Source organism: Pinus tabuliformis, chromosome 1_1 (assembly GCF_031772625.1).
Source record: "Pinus tabuliformis cultivar Carrire ecotype Pingquan chromosome 1_1, CPIR1, whole genome shotgun sequence".
NCBI lineage: Eukaryota > Viridiplantae > Streptophyta > Pinopsida > Pinales > Pinaceae > Pinus > Pinus tabuliformis.
Genome location: NC_142297.1, coordinates 99,297,817 through 99,323,740, shown reverse-complemented (window position 1 = coordinate 99,323,740; position 25,924 = coordinate 99,297,817). Strand labels below are relative to the sequence as shown.

At 39.8% G+C, this 25,924-nt stretch overlaps 1 protein-coding gene across 1 annotated transcript; it reads right to left on the bottom strand.

Annotated features, from left to right (window-relative positions):
- Positions 1-1,042: 1,042 nt before the first annotated feature.
- On the bottom strand, positions 1,043-25,924 carry LOC149211840 (uncharacterized). Its single transcript, XM_089390484.1, has 2 exons — positions 25,408-25,924; positions 1,043-1,899 (listed from the first exon to the last, which is right to left on the bottom strand). The coding sequence occupies exons 1-2, from the start codon at positions 25,816-25,818 to the stop codon at positions 1,333-1,335; spliced, it is 978 nt and encodes a 325-aa protein (XP_089246610.1). The 5' UTR covers positions 25,819-25,924; the 3' UTR covers positions 1,043-1,332.

Below are 25,924 nucleotides of genomic sequence, written 5' to 3'. Positions count from 1 at the left end.
CAAAACACATCCGCCATAAAAATAAAAAACAAATAAAAATGTGAAGGAAAACCCGAAAATTTTGAGCAAAATAACACCTCAACACTATCTCCACAGTACAATTTGATTTATAACATTGACAGATTGCATATGGTAAATAACTTTTGATGTTTGAATGGTTTTGGATTCACTAATGAAAATAATATGCGTAGGAAAGGGGCCGTTTCTTATAACCAGAAAGTCTCTGGCCCCTATTTCTCGTTTCATTGTCATTAATCATTGCAGAGTATAGGATCTTACATGGACATACATACAAGGACCTATCGTATTTGGATGTATTACTAGAGTGGCATCTCCTTGTGATGAGATTTAGTTATAGATTAATACTTTTAATAACCAACATGAAGAATATGAACAATCCAAATGCAGAACATATGATGAGATGAGATTTAGTTACATATTAATACTTCTAATAACAAACATGAAGAATATGGATAACCCAAATGCAGAACATGTTTGAAAAAAGTGCGAATAAAAATATGTTGTCCTTGAAAAAGAAAAGAAAAATGATTTAGGATTTTAAGATATTTTTCTATAAAAATATTAATCCAATAGCAATCTCCATGGCGTTTACATCCCAATTTTCCGTGACTCTGTCCATTCACTTGGGATTATACAACTTTTTTTTAGATGTCTCTCGAGACAATCATCACAACTATCCTCAAGTGGTCAGGAATCACAAGTAACCCACTTGTACTAGTCTGAAACACCATACAAGAGGCAGAAAATATTATTCTTCCATCAGAGTCACGCCGGACTTACATTTGGAACAACTTTTATTGATTAAATCATTCTATATTTTGAATACTATCTAACTAGGGTTTAATAAAGATTCAAAGATAACAGGGATCTATGAGCTAAAATGTTAACCCAAAAACGGAAACATTATAGAGTTTCTTTGTATTATAGGCTTTTCTTCCCATGGCAGCATGCAAAAAACATCCGCCATAAAAATAGAAAACAAATAAAAATATGAAGGAAAACCCGAAAATTCTGAGCAAAATAACACCCCAACACTATCTCCACAGTACAATTTGATTTATAACATTGACAGATTGCATATGGTAAATAACTTTTGATGTTTGAATGGTTTTGGATTCACTAATGAAAATAATATGTGTAGGAAAGGGGCCGTTTCTTATAACCAGAAAGTCTCTGGCCCCTATTTCTCGTTTCATTGTCATTAATCATTGCAGAGTATAGGATCTTACATGGACATACATGAACCGATGCATAAAGCAGTAATCTTGTAAATGTCACAAAGTCTTTGACTTCTGATCTAAATGCACTGAACTAGAGATATTTTCCCCAGACACTTAGAAATGGAAATAGTGCTATAAGCAACCTAAAAAGCAATGGAACTTCCCTCTTTCTGACCCTTCTACTGAGTTTGCCCATTTTATTATGTTTTACAGTTCTTGCAGGGCTCTGAATACCGTTATCCAAGTCCTCCCACCCACCCAAATTCAACCCATCTGCTAGGCCATCTTTTCTAGGTTCCTCGGGATCAGCCCAAGAAAACTTCTGGCTTGCTTTTGGGGGTGTACTACCACTTGCATCAAGCTGTGCCTCATCGGCATTGTATGGTGCATATTGTTCACTAGACATTGCTTCCCTTGGATTTGAATATACAGTATCAGACCGAGTCCTATTTCTATAGGATGCTGTCTTGCGCCGCCTCTTTGGTTTTGCTGGAGCCGGTGCAACAGAATTCAGAATTGCTTTCCAAGCTTGTTGGAACAAAGTACCAATAGCTGTTTGGGCAAAAGGAAGAACCAAGGCCATCACAAGTCCCATCGGATTTCCAAGCAAAAATGGTATGAGCACTGCTGGAAAAATCCAAGTCAATGACCTAACAGCCTGCATCGGAGACACATGGATAAGATTTCCCTTACAAAAACATGCAACTTCATGAGAAATTGGACAACATAAAGAAAAAAAATGCCCCCACGAGACAGCATTATTAAGCAATGGATTTATTTTTTAAGGAAAAGGGGCACATCCTTCAGCATAGTGAATAGCATCTATTAAGTATTCTTAGGGCAAAATTATCCATGTTATGATAACTCATAAGCTAAAATTTCATATTGTGGTTGCATTGTGAGCATATAATTTTGTCCCCAAATACCTCTGAAATAGATTACACAGACCATAAAACTTGATATGCTGCAATTTTATACAGTTTACGAGATGCATAGAAATATCACATGCCATATAATGTCATTAGAGAATTCCTAATGAATTAACTACAAGGCTTTGGGGAAAATACTAAAATAGTCAATTAACTCTCAAAGAAAAAACATCTTAACTAGAAAGTGACAAAACATTGGGCCTTAGCACTGCTGCAACAATATCAGAAACCACAATCTTTGGGACACTTGATGCTGCTATCCCACCTTGATCTTTGCAGTCAATCTAATGGTTTCAACTGAGAAATTCACTTGAATCCAAATATGGCACTTTTGTTAAATGTAAAGAATGAAATAATGAGGCATAACTTGGACATAATTAGCAAAGAATACTTCAAGAAAATGATCTCCAATAGGGCCCCAACATCACATAAGAATAAAGTGATTACAAATACCTTGATTTTCTCCAATATCAATCACTGTTCAAATCCATCTATCTTGGTCCTAAAAGTTGTCTCATTGTGTGAAGTCCGTCAAGTTGTGTTTGCCACCTAAAACTGCTTGGTTTCATAGCCAAGGTGAGGTCTCCACAGTCTTTGTATTATTATTTTTTTCATCAAGAAACTTTCTTCTTGGAGGGGGGGGGGGGTGTGTTGAATGGTCAGTCTACTTTTCTTTGTCTCCTGTGTTTGTGAAACATCCGAATCTTGATATTCTTGCTAGGTAATTGTTGGTATGAACATTTGAAAATAGTGATCTATAAACTTGAGTTAATTTGTAGATCCACAACTTTTAACCTTGATTTTGAGGACTGTTCCACATCTAGACATTTTAAGTTTGAGTACTTTCTTGGAGGTAGTATTTACAATTTTATTTTCTCCAAGTATAAATGTTAATTTGAGTTCTTTCTAAAGGGTTTGTCACTCAAGTCATTGTTTATGATTGCATTTCCATTGTTTCAATTGATTGATCTGGTCTGTTAACTGTGCTTCATGACTTCATTAGGCTACAGAGTAGACGGAGTGGCTATTTCTTCCAATTCTAAATTGGAAGGACAAAGGGAAGCTTTGTACCTTCTCTGAATCCCGATACCAGTTTTATAGATCAATTTCCCTGTCACCCTACCACTACAACTTCATAGACATTAATCTAGAAACTAAGTGGTTAACATGTAACGTGGTCTACTTGAACGCTTGAGGAAATTGGCGATACATCCATTATACTGGATATTTTAAGGGATGAGGTAGCCTCCTATGCAGCCAAGGCCACATATGGCCAGGAAAACATGACTTTCATTTCCTTGAACCATGTGGCAAATGCTGTGGATGGTCTTGGCTCATCTATATGGCTCCACTCCTCTGGTAAAATCATCCTCGCTTGTAATTTAGATGATAGTGAAAAAGGTAAATAACAATACTGGAATGTGAAAATCACACCGAAGGGTATAGAATAGCATTGAAGGTCGAAAACAACACCCAAAGGTGAAGAATAGCACTCGCAGGTGAAATCCCCTTTGTGGAGGAAGATCCACCACAAGTTTACCATCACTAAACCTAGGGCCAAGTCTATGGCTTACAATGATGCAATTTAGTATAACTAATAAGAGATATGAAGAGAGAAGTGATCATTTCATATGTGAGCATACTTGAAATTAGTTTGTTATAATTCCTTCGTTGTGAAGATAGTGCTCCGGAATAGCATTTAGAATGTGTAAATATGTGCTAATATGATGATGACACAATGTAGGCCACCGTAGTAGACAAAAGGAAACTGCCCTAAAAGGGGCAAATTATGCCTGAAATTCTGCTCCATTTTCTAGAGAGTGCACTATATTTTAAAGAGAAAACGTACTGTAATGACATGTAGAAGGATGACCTTGATTAGTTAAATTTTAGATATTAGTTCATGTAACTATTGAATAAGGTCAGCCCAACAGTGAATAATGCTGGCCTGTATTGACCCCCATAGTAGGTCCATAGAGCTGCGATGGCCTATCCTCTGTAGATTGGTCCCCTTGTAAATGTGCATTTATCTCTTCTTTAATGATTTATGATTCTCCACTTTTTTCTGAAACAAAATTATATTATATTCTTATCATCAAGGTTTCCTTCTTGTGTAATTCATGCCTTATTTATTCTTAAATTATTTCTGCAAGGCTACAACAACATTTATAACTTTGCAATCATGGGAAAAATGCATTATATGGAAACATCGGGATTTCAAAACTCCCTGGATTCCATTGCACTGTATATAAGATTAGTTTCAAACTTTCACCTTTTGCTTAAATGGAGTTTGCAACTAGGTCCAATAGATAGCCATTGCTCACTCTTAGGAAGCAATAAAAGATCTAAACTTTGGAAGGGCCTCCTGATCTACAACATACCATGCTGAAATTTGGGTTACCAGGGAGCATTTACGGACGATTTTTCAGTGGATTTTAATCCGAAAATCACTGAATTAATATACACAATCTCTCACACTAATAGTAAAAAAACGTTGTATAAAGTGTGATTTACCTCAGCTTAGTTCAATTTACTTGACCTCTGTGCCTTTTTACATATCTCTTTAGAGTTCTGCTTTGAAAAGGTCCATCCCCAAGTGCTGGATTCAAAAAGTGTGAGTATCTTGTAATGGTACCATTTGCAGAACCAATCTTGTATAAAGACTGCTAAAATACATATTCAGTATGTATATTGAAGGAACGTTTACATCAGACCAAACTACACTCACCAAGTCTATTGAATACTCACTCAGTCTACCCAGCTCAGCTCTTAAAAAAGGCAAGACTGCTTATTGGGTCAAGCTCAGTCATATCTTCTCAACCTCACCAAGACATAATGAGTTTGACAAGACTTGGTGATTTTGATCATGTTTGAATGAGTTTGATGAAGATTGACAATCTTGACAGATTTTTTTCTCATTTGTGTAATGCAGCTTATAGAATCTTACAGCGGTCCTTTGGCTAAGCTGCCACACTGTGAGTGGTGTTTCTATGCTGTCAAAATGAACATGCAACTGTCCTCATCCACACTCACTCGTGGGATTTGTACCCGGATCTCTGGGTTCGCACAAGCCTGATCACCTTGCTGCTTGCCACTAGATCACACACCCATGGACTTCTTGAAAAAATGTTCAGAAATAAAATAGCATTTGCCTATTTTAAGTTTTTTGCAATCTTTAAACTGTCAATTTTTAAACCTTTTTTTTTTTAGAAATGCTTCATACATTACATCATACAAAAAATAGTTACATCATAGAACAGAGTTACATCAAACAAACAACAAGAGTACCAAGAAATTCCCTCCTTAAAAGGGCCAAAAAGCAAGCATATGTGCCCACACCCAAACAGGAAGGGACTCAACATCTCTATGAAATGTTAGTTTTACTTGATGGATCAGTCACTGTTCTCTCCCACACTAGCACAGCAGTCTCCTTCAACGGCAGAGGTGTGCCAACAGCACCAGCAGTAGTTAGAATTTCTGTCCAGCATACTTGTGCAACCATGATGAGGGCATGGCCCTAGGTTGTCTAGCGTACTGCACTGCAGTTATCATTATGTAGGAGAGAAATTGAGAATACACATGCATGCCTCCAGCATGCATGCACCAGGTTCCTCCACTTCCAGTTTTATAACTGCAGTTCCAGAATTAGCATTCCAGTTTTAGAATAGTTCGGAGTTTGAATTCAAGATTTAGGAGTCGGCTGCTTTTATCTCCAATTAGATTTTATTCTAAAGTTAGCTTAAGAGCATAAGCTAAGGAAATTTCCATATTTAGATAGGAGGCACCATTCTAGGTAGAAATGCATGCTTGCATGGATGATAAGCCTCTCCTAGTGGGCACACCTCCCTCAGTAGTTAACTTAAGAAGGGAAGTGCACTTCTCTAGGACAAAATCAGATTAGGGTTTTGCTTTTCTAATTTTGGTGCCCACAGGGATGGCTGTTTTTATCTTCTCCCATAGCCTTCTTAGTCTATAAAAGAAAGGCAGAAGAAATGTGGTATTCAATTTAGCTTTTGTGAGATTGAGTTGTATGCTAGTGATTAGCAGGGTATTTTTGTGTTATACCAGTATGCTGTTTTTCTATATTTAATGAAAAGCAGTTTGCAGGTTTGAGAATTCAGTTCTATACTTTCTGTCCTATATTTTCAGTATGATGTGTTAGTAGGCTAGCATATTCTAGCATATTCAGAATTTACAGTTTTGATAGTCCTTGTTTTTTGTTTTAGCTGTTAAGGCTTTCTGTGTGCAGAATCTGCCTCTCATGTATTGAAAATTTCAACATGGTATCAGAGCACATTATCGAAGGCGTTCCAGATCCATGTATTGAGTGCACTGCTGCCTGTGAGAGGGAGATTTCAGAGGATCCCAGTGGATGTGATGCCCTTGCTTCAGTGATTCAAGCGAACTGCACCCTGTGATAGATTGTTGGGGGTGTGATGCCCAAGTTGCTCCAGTGATTGGCGTGTTGATCCACACCTATGATACGTTGTTGATGTGATTTTTCTTCAGGCTGATCTGTTTGGTATAGTTGTGTTCCTGGCATAGTTACCAGATTCACCTTAGGGCACCCCACATCTGCATCTGCTTCTCCTCAGAATCTCAAATCCGTATCAGATCTTGGTTTTCTGGTGTGTTTTATATTGGTTCTGTTTCCTAAAAGAGAATCCATTTCAAGTATAAGTGGTCCAGATCCCAGTGACAGATCCATGTGTTGTGATACCCCACTTTCCACATCCCACCCCACCCCAAAGATGGTGTTAGTGAAAAGGCACAAAACCATATAAAAAGTTCAAGTTGTCTCAAGCCTAGATGCTAATTCACCCACTCCAACTGAAGCTTCTGCACTCCTTGCAAACTGATTTTGTTGTTGTTTGGCTCTCATCTTTGCAAGACACTAAGATGCATTGTGGCCCATCTTGTGGCACTTGAAACACTTCAGGAAAATCAAGTTTTTCTTTCCCTGGTTAAAAGAACCTCAATTTTCCCTCTTTCTCTTTTGACCCCTCCCGAGTCCTCCTTACTTACCTCCTCTCCTCACCTTCCCAATGAGGGATGGGTTCTAGATCGCATCCACTAGAGATGCAATTCTCTCTCACCTTGTCTCCTCTTCGACAAAGTCATCCCAAAATTTCTCAAGGGTGAGTAGCTTCTCATGAGCATAGAAAACCTGTACAAAGGATTCCCAAAATGCAAAGAACCCATTTAGTGCTATAGGCACCAACTCCTCAACCTCAACTTTCTTCCTAATACCAACAAGTCTATCTCTCAACTCAATGATTTTCATCAAGTAGCTAGCCATTATGTTTGTGTCACTCATGTGTGACGATGACCCTATTCTTCAAGAGCATCTTGTTGGAAATATTCACACTCTGATACAACAAGGTCAAGGATACTGTATATCCTTAGCCAACTTCTACTCTTCAATGTGAAGAATAAAAAAATTTGTTCATGACCACTTTCTTATTGTGTTCATCCAACAGCACAATATCGATGGCCACTATAGCCTCCCCCCTTACAATTGTCCAAAAATCAAACTCCCAACAACATCTGCAGCCTACACTTCCAATGGTACAAAGTTGGAATCGCCCTTTAACCAATCACACTCTTTGAAACCTAGGTTAGCCATTCTTATAACATCTATGCACACCTCAAACAAATATATCAGCCAGAAATACAACAAATCAACAATCTATCATAGGTGTAGAGTACCTCTCTCAAGCATAAACCAACACTCCAATCACTTGAGTTTCTCAGGAATCACACTCACAAATCCCTCAAAGGTCCAAGTGCCTATCTCTAGAATAGATTGCTACAATCTTTGGAGACTTCTAGGCATCACACTCAATGAATCTTGAGACAACAACTCCATCTCACAGGCAACAACACTCTCCATACATGAATTAGAAGATATCTAGTCACGTGCCTTTGACACCATGTTAATTTTTAGAGCATGGTAGGTAGATTTGCACTCCTAATAGGAATTATATATCTACAAACACATCAGACTAAAAACAAAACATCAAGCTTGATTTCCAACACTCAATCACATCACTCTCGAGTCTCTATCACGTAAAAGAAAGAATTACAATGCCTTGAGCTCAAAACTCTGATTGTGTAACCAATCTAGTGATGCACCCTATGTCTCCCTTATAATATAGGTTAAAACTAGGGTTTATAATGATATGGAATCCTCCAATGGTGCGTTAACTCTAGAAGATGCAAAACCCTAACCCTTGTTGATTTATGGTAGCATCGGATGTGATCTAAGTCTCAAAATTTGCGGGGAGGCTTAGACACATGCATTCTCCAATACCCAAAAATCGTTTTGGGAAATTCCACCCGGAGACAGTTTTATTAAAATAATTAATTATTTTCAATGGGACCCTAAGTCTAAATTTAGGAAATTAAAATAATTAATGGGTATTAATCTAAACTATGGGTGAAACTTCTAGAAGAAGGCGGAGATCAAGTCAATATGATCCTAGCCATTGATTAGAATCTAATTTGGGTTGTTAATTGATCAACAAGAGGATTATACGAAGAGGCTTGATGGGCACTTGGAAAATACACCGAGAGGCGATACTCAGTTACCCGAGTAAGATCGATTTCTCACTGGTCGAAGTTCGGTAAGAGAAAATCGAATCAGAGGGAGATTTGCAGGGGAGAAAGGAAGAGAGGACATCAGTATCCTTCGAGAGTGCAAGGCAGCAAGACGCAGCGCAGGAACAGGGTGGCGCAAAAAGAGACAGTGCAGAGGCAAATTGACACATAGCCTGCGTGGGTAGCTAGATGCTGGGCTAGTGTGAGAAGTTTGACGCAGAGGGACGCAAAAGGATTTAAGGGAAGAGGAGTAATTCACCTAGATCAAAAATTTGTTAGGAAGCATCTGTAAAATTTCTCTCCTGTTTTGCTGGTTGTAATTTGTACATGAGAATTTGCTGAGGAATAATAAAGAAACCCTCAATTGCTACATCGGTTTTCCCACGTTGGGTTTTTCCGGGGACGATTGTCCAAAAAGAATTGTGTCATTGTGATTGTATTTGTGCCAGTATTTTTTTCTTACATTTATTTTCTACAATATTTTAATTGTGAAGGCTGCAGTAGAATATATTTCGACATTTACTGGAAGAACAATGTGAATAACTCATTTCTAAGATAATAAGTAGAAGAAATAATATTAATCACTGCAATAGGATTTCTATTTAGAAATTTTCTCATGGTATCAAAGCTAAGGGAAAGCAGAAAGAAGAAGCCAGAAGGTTCAACATTGAAGGAAGAAAGGAATTCAAAATTTCTATAGGGGCAGTAATTCAAATCTCCAAGGGGCTTGCGCAATTCAAAGCCAAGAGGATTAGATTTCATGGGAAAACTCTCTCTGAGTGAGTCGACAAAGAGGTAAGTCTTTTCAATCGAAATTTGTTAGTGGTAGAAGGAACAACACAGCAGAAGATTCAGTGAGAGGGGTTGTCTCAAGTAGGATGCAGTTTTTCCCGCAGCAGTTGCTGGGACAAGTTAGCGTCGGAAATTGGCACAATATGGATACTCAAAGTGTCTCAGAATTATCTACCAGATTAGATGAATAATTCGCATGCCTAGCAAATTCAGCGTTAGCGGATGTTTGGTACATTGATAGCAGGGCTTCAACTCATATGACTAGAGTACAAGAACATTTCTCGAGCTATCATGAAGAACAAATGGACTTCCAAATCACTATGGGAAACAGAACGAAATGTACTCTAGTAGGGAGCGGCACCATAACATTTCAAACAGAAGCAGGGACCAACATCCGAGCAACCAATGTTATACATGTGCCAGGATTAGGAATGAACTTGATTTCAATGTCCCAGTTACAAGACAAGGGATACAATGTATACTTCATGGGAAAGAAAGTATACGTCAAGCATCCAAGCTAGAAGAAGAAAAGGCAAATTGGGATTTGAAGCAACAAGTTGTATAGATTGCAGCTTGAGCACCTATGGCACTGATAGGCAACAACTATAACGGTGAGGAGCGAAATGAATTATGGCACAGGCGAATGGGGCATTTACACCATGGAGCACCAAGGATGCTCAGAGAGACTGTTACAGGAGTACCAGTCCTTAGTAGTGAACATGATGACTTATGCAGAGGATGTGTACTAGGGAAGTACACTAAAGAAACTTTTTCCAGAAGTAACAATAGAGCAGAATGTGTATTAGGATTGATACACTCAAATATTTGTGGCCCTATGTCCACAAGAGCTCTTAGTGGTGGCGAATACTTTGTCACCTTTATCGATGATCACTCTAGAAAAAGCTAGATCTATTTCTTAAAGACCAAGGATGAGGTCTTTGATCGTTTCTAAGAGTTTAAAGCTCTTGTTGAAAATATTACAAAGAAAAAGATAAAGGTATCGCGGTCAGATAATGGTGGAGAATATACGGACCAAGACTTCCATATTTCTGCACAAAGGAGGGAATCAAAAGAGAGTGGACAACTCCATATAATCCGGAGCAGAATGGAGTAGCAGAACGGAAAAGTAGAACTATTGTTAGGGCAGCGAAAGCTATGTTGTATGATCAGGATCTACCTAGGTATCTATGGGAAAAAGCTTGCAACACAACAGTGTATATCCAGAATAGAACTCCTCAGAAAACATTGGGGAAGAGAACGCCCGAAGGGGTCTTCACAGGGAAGAAGTGTAGAAATTTCTGTTTTCCCACCTCGGTTTTCAGTTTCACCTTATTTCTCCTATGTAGTTAAATGCCCATTCCCATAACCATACATTTAACAGACTGAAAAAAAAAAAATATGGCTGAAAACACAAATTCTGGAAATTTTTTAGAATGCTGGAAATTGCAGAAATAAAAATCAGCAATTAAAAACAGCCATTAAAACACATGAAAACACTGATATTTTTGGTCAACTTGACCCTGGAAAAACCCCCTACAACTCTTGAGGAAAACCAATTTGAGAGCTCTTCTTTATTTCTGAAAATTGTCTTTTTACAGTGAGAATTATTCAGCAAAAAATCAGCAAGCAAATTTACAACTTATCTCCTTTCCCGTGCCTCACAGCAATCTGGAAATTACAGCAAACAGGACAGCAATAAATGCTGTACGACCTCCGTTTTGTGTGCAGAAAAATCAGCAAACTGCTCCTCGATGTTTGTGCAAAAATCTGCCTTTCACTATGTGCTGAATCAGCTATACAAATCTGCTCAACTGCTGCCTTGGAATGTGTGCCAAGCTGCTGTCTCCTTCTCCTTCCTGCTCAGAAATCTCTCTTGCTCTCTTGCTCTCCTTCTCCCAATCTGCTCATAAAAGAATGAATGACCTTTTCCTTCTTTTCCTCCTTTAATATAACTCCAAGTGACTTTTGGGTGATCCAAGTGACTTTTGGGTGATCTCTAAATCCAATGGCTGAAATAGATTTAGATCAATGGTTGAGATTAAATGCTAATTTAAATCTCACTTTCTATTTTTTAATTCACCCCACTTTAATAAAGACCCACTTAGTCATTTATTTCCAAAGTCACTTTTCCTTTCTAATTTTTCATTGACTTTATAAAAGTCACTTTAAAATTAGACTTAATAACTTTATCACTTAAAGTCACTTTTAAATTAGATTTAACTTTATAAAATTATAAAGTCACTTTAGGAGAAAAATTAAATTCTTTTGGACACTTTTCCCTAGGCCAAAGATCAAAGCCTAAGGGAACCATCTGTCCTCCGGTACCAAATTTCAACACTCCCTCTTACCGAGGAAGGTGTTCCTCACCACACCCATCTTGTCTCTGAAGTAGACATGCTTGCCCCGTGGTAAGGCTTTGGTAAGGATATCTGCAACCTGCTCATCAGTGGAAATATACTCAAGCTTCACAGCTCCCTTCTGAACATAGTCTCTGATGAAATGATATCTGATCCCGATATGCTTTGACCTGTCATGAAATATTGGATTCTCCGTGAGTTTAATGCAACTCTGATTATCACAATAAATCACTGAAGGTCTCAACGGCTGACCAAATAAGCCAAACAACATCTTGCGAAGCCAGATGGCCTCACAACTAGCTAGACTGGCTGCCATATACTCTGCTTCCGCTGAACTCAGTGCTACTGACTGCTTCTTCCGGCTGAACCATGACACTACTGCTGAACCCAACCCAAAACAACACCCTGAAGTGCTCTTCCTATCAGAAGCACAACCTGCCCAATCAGAATCAGTGTATCCTGCCAATCTCACTCCATCTCCCTTCCTGTAGTCCAGACCATAATCCACTGTCCCCTGCAAGTACCGCAAAATGTGTTTTGCAGCCACCCAGTGAACCTTCCTAGGCTCACACATAAACTGACTCATCGTGTTGACTGCAAAACAGATATCTGGTCTAGTGTTGACCAAATACATCAAGGAACCAATCAGCTGCCTGTACAATGTGGGATCCACCAACTCGGAATCCGAAGCATGAAGCTTCTTCCAGTTGGTGATCATCGGTGTCGACATGGGTCTACAATCCTCCATGTGGAATCTATTAAGGATGTCCACAATATACTTCCCCTGCCCCAGGAAGAAATGCCCCTCCTCCTGCCACACCTCCAAACCCAAAAAGTAATGCATCAAGCTGATGTCCTTCATCTCAAACTCCGTCGCAAGATCTCTCTTGCAGTGCTCTATGAGTCTCTCTGCACCTGTAATGATCAAGTCATCCACATACAGCACCAGAATAAGAGGCTCCTCACCAATCACAATAAAGTAAAGGTTCGGATCTGCCTCACTCTTTGTGAAACCCATCCCCTGCAAGTATGCATCTATCCTGGAGTACCAAGCTCTGGGAGCTTGGTTCAGGCCATAAAGGGCCTTCTTCAATCTGCACACATGGGACTCCTTCCCATGCACCTCAAAGCCCTGTGGCTGCTCAATGTACACCTCCTCCTGTATGAAGCCATTGAGAAATGCGGTCTTCACATCCATCTGGTGGATCTTCCAACCCATCTCTGCTGCTATCGATATAATGGAGCGGATCGAAGTATATCGAGCCACGGGAGCGAAGGTCTCCTCATAATCAACTCCCTCTACCTGGGAGAACCCTCTAGCCACAAACCTCGCTTTGAATTTCTCAATGCTGCAATCTGCAGCATGCTTTACCTTGTAAAGCCATCTGGAAGTAACCACAGATTTGCCCTCAGGCCTCGGCACCACCTCCCAAACATCATTCTTCATGATAGAAGAATACTCCTCCTGCATGGCCTCTCTCCAGACCTGCTGGCTAGCTGCCTCCTCATAGCTAGAAGGCTCAGAGTCAAGGATGCTGGTAACCATCGCCATATAGCTACAAAACCTCTCAGGTGGTCTACTCTCTCTGACCGGCCTCTTCGGCTCAGCAACAGATGTGGCATCTCTCAAGGTGTCCTGAAGCCACTTGGGCTTCCTCTTCCCTGAGCATGCTTCTCCCATAGGAGAATGAAACTCCTCCTCCTCATCACCATCAGTAGCCTGAACTCCTGACTGTCTGTCTGTTGTCCTCCTGCCTGCACCTGAACCTGTAGAAGCTGAGGTACCGTGTGAACTGTCCATCAGTGGACTCCCTAGTGAACTGCTCTGTGAACTGCTCTGCATGCTGCCCGGAGCACCACCCCTCTGGCTCGGCGAGCCACTGCTCACTGATGGACCTGACATCCTCATAGATGTACCTCCGGATCCTCCTGATCCCTGCCCACTGGATCCTTGCGACTGACTCAACTGCTGTTGAGGGTCTGGCTGATCCAGATACTCTAACTCCCGTGACCTCCTAAAGGCCCTGTCCTCCTCGAACTTCACATCCCGTCTGACAACAACTCTCCTCTGTGCAGGAATGTAAATCCGAAAGGCCTTTGAGGTCTCACTGTAGCCCACAAAGATACCCTTCTCTGCGGTGGGCTCTAGTTTGGTCCTCTTCTCTTTGGGTATATAGGAGTATGTAATGCATCCAAAGATATGAAGATGACCAATATCAGGCTTCTTCCCAGAGAAAGCCTCCTCCGGAGTCATGTGCCCCAAAGCACGATGCGGACTCCTGTTCTGCAAGTAAACAGCTGTGTTGCAAGCCTCTGCCCACAAGAACAATGGCAACCCCTGATCATGTAACATAGCTTTGGCAGCCTCTATGATGGATCTGTTCTTCCTCTCCGCAACCCCGTTCTGCTGGGGGTTGTAAGGAACAGTGAACTCCCTCCTAATGCTTGCCTCCACAATAGTCAACAAACTCTCCAAGGGTGTACTCTCCTCCATTGTCCGACCTCAAGGACTTGATCTTTCGACCTGTCTAAGTCTCCACAAGAGCTCTGAACTCCTGAAACCGCTTGAAGACCTCACTCTTGGTCTTCAAAAAATAAATCCAGGTCCTCCTGGAGTGATCATCAATGAATAAAACATAGTACTCATATCCACTCAAGGAAACATGAGACATCCGACCGCTCACATCGGAATGAATCAAATCAAGTATCCCAGTCGCTCTGCTGTCACTGCTGGGAAAAGGGGATTTGGCAAACTTGCCCATCGCACAACCTCTGCAAGTATCAAAGTGATCAGTACTGAAATCTGGCACACCTGTAGTGATCTCCTGCAATGTCCTCAAGGCTCCATGATACATATGTCCCATCCTGCGGTGCCAAATCTCACACAGCTCAGAACTGTTAGCTCTGCTGTCGGTACTATTGCTCAATGCCAAAAGGGGCTGGAATGCAAACTTGTACACCTTTGCATGGCGTACACCTATCACTCTAGCTGAATCAGCTGGAGCGTCCCTGGAATACAACAACACCTGTCCTCCCCTGAACAGTACCTCATATCCTCTGTCCTCCAAAGCTGAGACGGATATGAGGTTCTTCCTCATCCCTGGCACATAAAGAACCTCTGACACCTTCAAGGGAGGTTTGGACTCCCTCTGAAATGTCACTGTCCCCACCCCGACTGCTCTAACAACTCTGTCATCACCGAGTACTACCTCAATATCAGTGCCACTCTCTGAAAGCTCTGAGAAGTACTCCCGGACTCTTGTCATGTGACGTGAAGCCCCACTGTCCACATACCAGATACCTGAAGATGCTCCGCTAATCGAGGGAAAAGCATGCTCCCTCTGAACCTGTGTGGCAGGTGATCCTGCACTAGAGGACTCACACGTAGTGAACGCAAACTCCCGGTCAAAACGACCTGCAAAGTCCTCAATCTCTGCTGAAGCTGCCACGTCCTGGTTCTTCCCCTTCTTCTTCTTCTTCTCCGGACACACAACTGCATAGTGTCCCATCTTTTGACAATTCCAACACTTCACCTTGGAATAGTCCTTCTGTGAGTTACCCTGTTTACCTTTACCTTTGCCTTTCTTGCCTCCTGCCACCAGTGCTACATCCTCATCCAGCTCAACTGGCTTGGCTGCCCCAAGCTGACCTTTCCTGATCTCTGTCTGAATGCAATCATCCCAAAACCTCTCCCATGTGGGAAGGGTCTCACGTGCACAAACCCCATCAGCAAAGTTCAACCATGAACGGGGGAGGCCATTCACTGCAATCCGCACCAACTCAGTGGGTGGAATGGCCTCTCCAATCGCTGCCAACTCATCTCTCACATTGGTAATCTTTGTGAGATATCCAGCTGCACTATCATTCCCCATCTTAATGTTCTTCAGCTTCTCCTTCACGACCATCTTCCGGTTCTCATTGGTACTCTGGTAGAGATTGGACAATACTGTCCACATCTCATGGGCATTGCTCTTTCCTCTCACATGAGGAATGCAATGGTCTTTGATTCCGTCTAGAATCAGCCTCTTACCCTTATTGTTCTTCTTTTTATACTCAGCCAACTGAGTAACATCAGTGGGCACAACAACAGGATTCTGTGCGGTATGCACCATGATATCCCAGACTTCTGCCTCCTCAAAGATACTCTGCATTCTCTCCTTCCAAACGCTGTAATTTATATGCCCATCCAGCCTATCCTCCACCCTCAATCCCAATGACATCCTGCTGTCCTAAAACTGAAAAATAGCACTGCTGTAGTAAAGATAAAACTGTTGTTTATGAAAAAATCAGCTTGTTGGAATTTTCTGAGTGAAAAATCAGCAACTGTAATTTTTCCTTTTGCTGTCCCAAACTGCCCTTCAACACTCAAGCTCTGATATCATGTAGAAATTTCTGTTTTCCCACCCCGGTTTTCAGTTTCACCTTATTTCTCCCATGTAGTTAAATGCCCATTCCCATAACCATACATTTAACAGACTGAAAAAAAAAAAAATATCGCTGAAAACACAAATTCTGGAAATTTTTCAGAATGCTGGAAATTGCAGAAATAAAAATCAGCAATTAAAAACAACCATTAAAACACTGATATTTTTGGTCAACTTGACCCTGGAAAAACCCCCTACAACTCTTGGGGAAAACCAGTTTGAGAGCTCTTCTTTATTTCTGAAAATTGTCTTTTTACAGTGAGAATTATTCAGCAAAAAATCAGCAAGCAAATTTACAACTTATCTCCTTTCCCGTGCCTCACAGCAATCTGGAAATTACAGCAAACAGGACAGCAATAAATGCTGTACGACCTTCGTTTTGTGTGCAGAAAAATCAGCAAACTGCTCCTCGATGTTTGTGCAAAAATCTGTCTTTCACTATGTGCTGAATCAGCTGTACAAATCTGCTCAACTGCTGCCTTGGAATGTGTGCCAAGCTGTTGTCTCCTTCTCCTTCCTGCTCAGAAATCTCTCTTGCTCTCTTGCTCTCCTTCTCCCAATCTGCTCATGAAAGAATGAATGACCTTTTCCTCCTTTAATATAACTCCAAGTGACTTTTGGGTGATCCAAGTGACTTTTGGGTGATCTCTAAATCCAATGGCTGAAATAGATTTAGATCAATGGTTGAGATTAAATGCTCATTTAAATCTCACTTTCTATTTTTTAATTCACCCCACTTCAATAAAGACCCACTTAGTCATTTATTTCCAAAGTCACTTTTCCTTTCTAATTTTTCATTGACTTTATAAAAGTCACTTTAAAATTAGACTTAATAACTTTATCACTTAAAGTCACTTTTAAATTAGATTTAACTTTATAAAATTATAAAGTCATTTTAAGAGAAAAATTAAATTCTTTTGGACACTTTTCCCTAGGCCAAAGATCAAAGCCTAAGGGAACCACCTGTCCTCCGGTACCAAATTTCAGCAAGAAGTAGGAAGTAAGTCATCTCAGGATATTCGGAAGCATGGCTTATTGTCACATTCTAGACGAGAAGCGCAATAAACTAGATTAGACTGCAAAAAAAGGGTATCTCATAAGATACATCGAGACCTCAAAGGCATACAAAATCTACATTCCTAGTAGCAAGAAGATTGTAGTGAGACAGGATGCAAAGTTCATGGAGGACAGAGCTTTCAGGATATCTTGTGAGATGCCTACAAAAGATCAGTCAGGAGATGTTCCATTAGTCCAAGAGCAACAGGAGCAGCAAGGAGGACAGGCAGGAGGACAAACACTTGGATCGAGTATAGTGACCAGTACCAGTATCTCCTCAAAAGGAGGAAATGCAGATAGTTCTTAGCAAATGGAACAACAGGATCAAGAGGAGGAGTTGGTTGAGCCTCCCACCATCAATGGTAGAACCAACAGAGAAGTACGACAGACACTAAGGGACACAAAGGAGTTTGTTGGAGCTCCTAGAACTGAGAAAAGGCAGCGTAGACAATTTGAGAAATACTAAGCATTGGTAGCTCAGGTTGAAGAACCCTCTAGCTTTCAGGATGTTGTGCAACACCAAGTATGGATGGATGCCATGGTAGAAGAATACAACTCTATCATGACGAATGGTGTCTCGGAAGTGTTGAGCCTCCATTTTGTCCAAATTTTCATGATTTAACTGAATAATTTTATGCCTATACTAAGTGTCTATAATCATTATTATTCGTTTTGCGCATTATTAAGTTATTATCTAGAGGCATTTAGAGCTGACAGTTGTTGATCTATGAACTCTTCTTGTTTTGTTAATTTAATGTGAAAATGTCATTAATGTCAAGCTCTTTTGTGGCAGGTGCTAACATTCCTATAGTAGTGGTTCCTATACTAGTTGTGCTTGCACCAACATGCCTCCACCAACATGCCTGCGCTAATTTGGGGCTTTCATACATTGACACATCTCTAGGGAAATATGAAAGAGGTTTTTGTTCAAAATATTGTTTGAACACTTCCACATAAGCTAAGATACACCCAAGTTGTACGGATTTATGTTTAGGCAATAATTAATGTGTCAGCCCCAAATTCGCAACAGTTTCCAAACTGCCAACTTTTGCCTCATTTTCCGTGCAGGTGAAAGCAAATGGAGAAATTCTAGAACATGGTTTTTGTTCCCAGTATAACAAATTGACAAAGCCTCGAACCGATTTCTAAAATTCGTAATGGTCTAAAAGTTACATAACGGTCTTTGAGGTAGTTTTCTAAAAAATAGACTATTTTTCTAGAATCTTAGCATCTCAGATTTCAAACAATCATTTTCGGGCATGATTTTCGAGGCAAAGGATCTGAACAAAGAATTCTGAGAGAGGTTGTTGTTGCAAATATAACAAGCTATATTGCCTCCAAACAGTTTTCCGAAATTCGTAATGGTTAAGGAGATACACAGAGCTCTTTGGAGACATTCTGTTAAAAAACCGATTTTTCCAAAATTGTAGAAAACGGCCAGATTTGGGAAATTCGTGCTAGATCTTCATTCCTTCAATGGGTAAATAGTTGTACTGATATTCTATTGATGAATATTAGTTGGGATTTAATCCTCATGTTATTTGGTAAGGAATAGAGCCAAAATTATCATGAAAGAACATTATAAAAGGAAGGAGTCCCATAGGTGTGAACGCTGGGATTTTTTGGATATGGCAGATTGTATTATGTAAATCATATTTGTTTGCAGGAGGAGCGAATCGATCTTGTTGTGCAGGGAGGAGTTGCGCACTAGTGGGATGATCCCTCGAGGGAACCACTAGAACCAGCGCAACATTGTTACATGAATTTGTAACAAGACTTTTGAAATGAATTTCTTCGTCATTAAATTCTGAATTTTGGTTTCTACTCTGAAATGAGTTTATTTGGCAATCACTTCTGAGTAATTTTGTTTCTCCATATTGTTCTAAAGATTGTGACTTAATCGCTGCAAGGGCAACAAGCTGGATGGTTGGGCCCACCAGCCAGTCCGTTGCCCCAAACCTCTTAACTTTCTTTTGCTGCATTTTAGTTTGCTTGGTGTGAGTGTGATCTTAGATAATTTCGCAATTTCATTTCATAGCTCTTCTTTTAGTCATTTCATTTTCAATTTCATTCCAAAAGCTTTATTTTACTGCTCTAGTTATTTAAGTTTAATATCAATGCTTTTGGATGTATTTTCATAAAGGCTGAACTAAAGTAAACGGTGAATGTTTTAACTGTGTCTCTTATTTATTATTACAAAGATTTACCCTGATCTCATTGTTGCATGACAAAGTTTATTTCCAGAATGCAATGGTGAAATAATTGCTGAGCAAGAATTCTGGTTAACTTAACTTAACATGTACTCATAATTGCCTTTGAATATTATATGAGACAGATTCCAACACTTTTGTAGAAAAACATTTATTCTCGCACTTTTGCAAGCAAATGCTAGGATCAGCGTAAGGAAAGATTGTGAATCTTGTTGACAAAACGCTCACATAATTCTTCATTATAATTAAATGTTTCATATATTATAAGGAAGTATTTAATAAGATCAGGGTAAACAACACGAATTATATATTGGTTCTTATTGCATATTTCTCTTACAACTAAAGTACAAAATTGTCTTTAAGAGAAGCAGTGCATTGTTATCTTGATTCTTTCCTTAGATTAGTTGGAATGAAGTTGTTGTGTGATTTCTAGTTTCATGCTTGCAAAATAGCAGTAATTTTTAAGAGGTTTTGCATTCTTTATTTTTTGAATCGCTTTCTTTTGAATGGGGCCTACATTCCCTTGTGCTCTGGACAATTGAGGAAGACTTACTGCAGGAGTCAACTCAACCCAGAAGAGGAGCCAAAAGTAGATTCTTGTTTATTTTTCCTGAATGATGCTGCTTTTGAATTTCTTGCAAGAGCTTGGTTTTTATTTAACAAATCCCTGAGGTCTTATTCGAGCATATATTGTGCTACGCCTCTAAGTTTACTTACCCGGATTCATAAATTAAATGTTGGTGTAAATCTTGCATTTATACCGCCCAACAAGAAGTAGTACTTAGACCATAAGATAGATGGGTTGTAGGATCACGATAAATCTACAAGATCAAGTATGCTAAAGATGGCAGTATAGAGAAGTACAAGGCAAAGTTCGTGGCAAAGGGGTATGCTCAGAAAGGAGGAATAAACTATAAAGAGACCTTTGCCCCAGTTTCTCGATACACCTTTATCAGATCCGTTAGATCTGTAGCAGCTCAAATGGGATAGGAGATTCACCAAATGGATGTCAAGACAACATTCTTGAACAGGGTGATAGAAGAGGAGGTGTATATAGAACAACCCGAAGGCTTCGAAACTCATGAGAAGAGAACTCATGTTTGCAGATTAAAGAAAGCCCTGTATGGGCTCAAGCAGGCACCCAGAGCATGGTATGGTCAGATTGATAGTTACTTGCAGCAGTTGGGATTTGTCAAGAGTGATGTTGATCCCAATCTCTACTATTTGATGGTAGAGAATGAACCACTTATTCTGGTATTATATGTAGATGACTTGTTCCTAACTGGGTCATCCAAGCTCATACAAGATTGCAAGAAGAATCTTGAAGTTGAATTTGACATGAAAAACATGGAGTTGATGCATTATTTTCTAGGGTTGGAAGTTTGGCAGAAGAATGGGGAGATCTTCCTTAGACAAGGAAGATATGCTACAGAAATTCTAAAGAGATTCAGAATGCAGGATTGTTGACCCATGGTTACTCCCATGATCACCAACTAGAAGAAAATAGATGCATCAGGAGACAAAGAATTAGACCCCACCTTGTATAGGCAGCTCATTGGGTCGCTCATGTATCTGGTCAACTCTAGGTCAGACATTTTCTTTGTTGTCAACACTCTTAGTTAGTTCATTTTAGAACCAAAAAGGGTGCATTGAGCAGCAGCTAGCCACATTCTTCGGTATGTAAGTGGAACAGTCGGATATGAGTTGAAATACTCCCAAAGGGAGGACGTCATATGAATGGGTTCACAAATGTAGATTGGGCAAGTAGTTCAGTAGACCGAAAAAGTACCTCGGGGTACTGCTTCAATGTTGGATCAGGGATGATATCTTGGTGCAGTAGGAAGTAGAAATCAGTAGCTCTGAGCTCAGCAGAAGCAAAATATATGGCAGCCAGCACATCTACATGTGAAGCTATATGACTCTGAAAATTGCTTGTGAGCTTGTTCATAAAAAGGATGGAGTTGACCAGAGTTTACTGTGATAATCATAGTTGTATCAAACTGTCTGAGAAACCAGTATTTCATGATCGGTCAAAACACATAGATATCCGATGTCACTTTATCAGAGACTGTGTTCAACGTGGGGCAATACAGCTACAGTATGTCCCCACATGCGAGCAGGTAGCCGATATACTCACAAAGGCTCTCGGAAGAGCTAAGTCCACTCAATTTAGAGAGCAGATGGGTATGGTAGAAAATATGTTTCAGTAGCAACAATAGTTTGCAGTGCAGGGACATTTGGCAGTGGCAGTGCTAGCAATAGACAGCAGCAGCACAGAGGGAGATGTTACAGAACAGAGTGATGCCTCAGCAGGTTGCATTGCTAGAGCACAATCCTTGCTAAGAGGGAGGGTTGATTTCTGGTAGCATCGGATGTGCTCTATGTCTCAAAATTTGCAGGGAGGCTTAGATGCATGATTCTCCAATACCCAGAAATCGTTTTGGGAAATTCCAACTGGAGACAGTGTTATTAAAATAATTAATTATTTTTAATGACTTAGGAAATTAAAATAATTAATGGGTATTAATCTAAAGTATGGGTAAAACTTCTAGGAGAAGGTGAAAATCAAGTCAATATGATCCTAGCCATTGATTAAAATCTAATTTGGGTCGTTGATTGATCAGCGAGAGGATTATAAAATGAGGCTTGATGGGCACTTGGAAAATACCCTAGAGGCAGATACTCAGTTACCCGAGTAAGATCGATTTTCACTGGTCAAAGTTCGGCAAGAGAAAATCGAATCAGAGGGAGAGTTGCAGGTGAGAAAGGAAGAGAGGGCATTATCATCTTTCGAGAGTGCATGGCAGCAAGATGCAGATTAGGAATAGGGTGACACAGAAAGAGGCAGATTGACACAGAGCCTGCATGGGCAGCTAGACACTAGGCCAGTGTGAGAAGTTTGATGCAAAGGGACGCAAAAGGATTCCGAGGAAGAGGATTACTTCACCTAGATCAAAAATTTGTCCGGAAGCGTCTATGAAATTTCTCACTCTTGTTTTGCTAGTTGTAATTTGTACATGAGAATTTGCTGAAGAATAATAAAGAAACCATCATCTGTTGCACCAGTTTTCCCACATTGGGTTTTTTTGTGGATGATTGTCCAAAAATAATTGTGTCATTGTGATTGTATTTGTGACAGTATTTTTTCCTTACATTTACTTTCTGCAATATTTTAATTGTGAAGACTGCAGTAGAATATATTTCGATATTTACTGTAAGAACATTGTGAATAAATCATTTCTGAGATAATAAGTAGAATAAATAATATTAATCACTGCAATAGGATTTCTATTTAGAAATTTTCACACCCTAGGCTCTCCAGAAAAATGTACCCAACCTATGTGCATAAGTTTCCTAGATTAGAGCACCTCCCTCCTTGGAATATGTGCCCCAATCTAAATCTAAAAAACCTCCTCTATCATCCACCTTATCCTAAAGTGAGAACTATGCTTAACTAAAGACAATAAAATGCTTCTAAACATAGAAAAGGCATGTGTCTTCCTAAGCTTCAAAGCACACTCTAAATATGTAGAAGTTAAAGATGGCACATGCATGCCTCAAACCATAAGATTGTCTATAAATTGCACTCACGCTAATGCTATGCCTTCCTCATGGCTTCTCTACCATTGTTCCTTCACTTTAGCAATAGTCACTCTACATAAAATGAGGTTAATTCAAATTATTGATTACACTATACATGATTTACAAAAGTTCACCAATCTGGTGAAGAAGAATCCCTTGCAGAGCAACCAAGTAAAGCTAACAATGTTTAGTGGATTAGGTCCCTACAGAAATAAGGCGCTGGATACCGCTTCTTCAAGGAAAGGTTCAAGAGCATTTCTTAAAAATATTGGGCATGTGTTTGGACTTTGGAGTCGATGGTCTAGATACTTTCATGTGGAAGGCCTTTGACAGTGATTTTACAACAATCTTAGTGAAAGGAGGGGAATTTTTCTCAATGGTTAGTGGTGTAGGTCCCTATGGAGATAAGACATTGAATACCCAAAACGACATTTACTCCAATGGCTATGCATAAAAATCATTATTGAGGGTGTAATCTTCCATTCTAAGTTCCACATTATGTACCACACCTTCATATTGATTATTTATGATTCACGATGCAGGTAGGGAAGTGTTCAAATGTATCAAGATAGAAACCCAATCAATAAACCTACTTCGTATCAAGAGTATTCATGGTGCTGCCAAGATCAACTAGAATTTTTTTAATATACACATAAAACTTGAAGATATCAAGACTACCAAACCTACCCATTATGGAAGGGGAGACCGAAGGTTACCCTCTTTATAATGGTAAGGGGTTTGTTCTTATGTTCCAGAGTCATTATCTAGTTGTTTTGGGAGAGCATCCTCCTCAGGTTCAGGTTCAAAGTCCGAGTGCCGTAGATCTTTGGCCATAAAAATTCTCTAAGAGTAACAAAAATGTGCCCTAAACCAGAAATTAGAACATTTGTGACAAAGGTTTGAGGTTAAGGGATTAGCTGTTAACAAAGCTGACAAATAGCTTGTGCGCATAGTGTCACTACCCAAGGTTTGAGATTATGGCTAGCTGAACCCTAATCATGTGATCATTGCATACTAGCTAATACAGGCCATTTGCTGTGCTCCCAAGCATCTTCGTCTTTTACTGATACATTGAACAATTTTGAGTTGCACTCTTTTCTGCCATTTGGTTGAGCCAGTAAATTCTACGCGCTGCATGCTCCTCTACATTCTAATTTAAGGATTTTTCTGTCTATATATTGCCTGCTAAGATAGACACGTAGTATACTTCATAAGTGATTAGAGAAATATACCAGAGAATGCCATGACAGGAGAATACTCTGAAACACTGATTGTAGGTTCTCAAGTATGTGGGATTGCTTCCAATAGATTTTCTCATTAGCCTGAAATCTCTCGTCTTAAGAGGTGGGAAATCAAAGAGGTATATTTGCACAAGAGACATTTAATACGTCAATTCAGGATAAGTTCACATCATCTAGCAATAAAGACAGACAGATGGAAGAAAAGATTGAGAGCCCTGTATGTGCTTGATGTGCAACAAAGGAGAAATTGAAGATTAAATGTATGGGATACTTCATTGTTAATTTCTGAGTAAGACTACACCAATAAAGCGACAAAGTCTGAGGAATTTACATAGCACGCTGAACTTGCCCGATAAACTAGGCAGCTGCAGTAAAGCTGTTTTTGAATCAATTTTCAAAACCTTGCCTAGGGGAACAAATCTGCGACGCCTGAGAGTAAAAGTATGTCTCAGACTGTACGCCAATTTTCACCCATAATTCTCCGGGTCTGAAAATATACTTCCCCAAGCTCTTGCAGAGTTTTGACTGTTGCCGTGTTACTGATTTTTGCCTGGTTTTGGCACCCAGCTAGTAGGGAGTTTGAGTCATACCCCATGAGTTTTGGCACTATAATTAAAATGAAAAGAAAGGTATTCTAGACATTTGACATATGAAAGGAGTTTTTGCATCCCGTGGAGCTGCAAGAGGAAATAAAATGTACAACCTGTATTTGTTTTCTCTACAGTCGTCCATAGATCCTTTAGGCTCTCTGGAGGAGAACATTATGTGTGTGTGTGTAGTGGAGGCGTGTGTAGTGGAGGCAAGAAAAACAATATTTCATACCTAAAGAGATCAGCTGCTATCAAGACCTAGGCCAATACTAATGAGTAATTAATTCAGTAAATTGTAACTTATGAATTGGGTTATTCAATTGGGATAGGAGCAGTTCTACTTCAGATAAACACATGAAAAACAATGTGGGTGTTTATAAATTACCTTCTGCACACCAATGCTTGTCCAGGATAGTTCAGAAGCCTCCTCATAATCATCATCATCTTCTCTCTCATCGTAATAATCCTCTTCGTCCGGAAAAGTCCACCATGGCTTCTTCTCATCATACCCATCGTCGTTATCGTCATCAACATAAGGGCTCCTGCTCTTGAACTTGGCTTTGCCAGTGCGTCCTGGATCGAAATTCCACGACCCATTTCGCCTTTTATCTCCGAAAGCGTACAATCTATGTGGAAATCTGTAATATTGTTCAATTTTACGGCGGTCCAACTCTCGAACTGTTGTGAATTGTGGAATATACTGATGAGGAGAATGCAGACTGCATGGGCTCCATACTTTGGCAGTGCCCAATTGGCAGAGGTGCCCAAATGGTGAAAGAATGCAATCCAAACGCATTATAGTCTTGGTGCTAACTTCATGCTTCAGTTCAATTTCATGTCGTCCCAATTTTTTGGAAGTAAATGGATAATGTCTTCTCACCACACAAATTTATGTATGTTAT

Excerpts from the sequence above, each read along its gene's own strand:
- LOC149211840 (XM_089390484.1), bottom strand. The coding sequence starts at position 25,818 with ATGCGTTTGGATTGCATTCTTTCACCATTTGGGCACCTCTGCCAATTG. Across the intron at positions 1,900-25,407 it reads CAAGCATTGGTGTGCAGAAG|GCTGTTAGGTCATTGACTTG; the intron begins GTAATTTATAAA and ends TCTCCGATGCAG.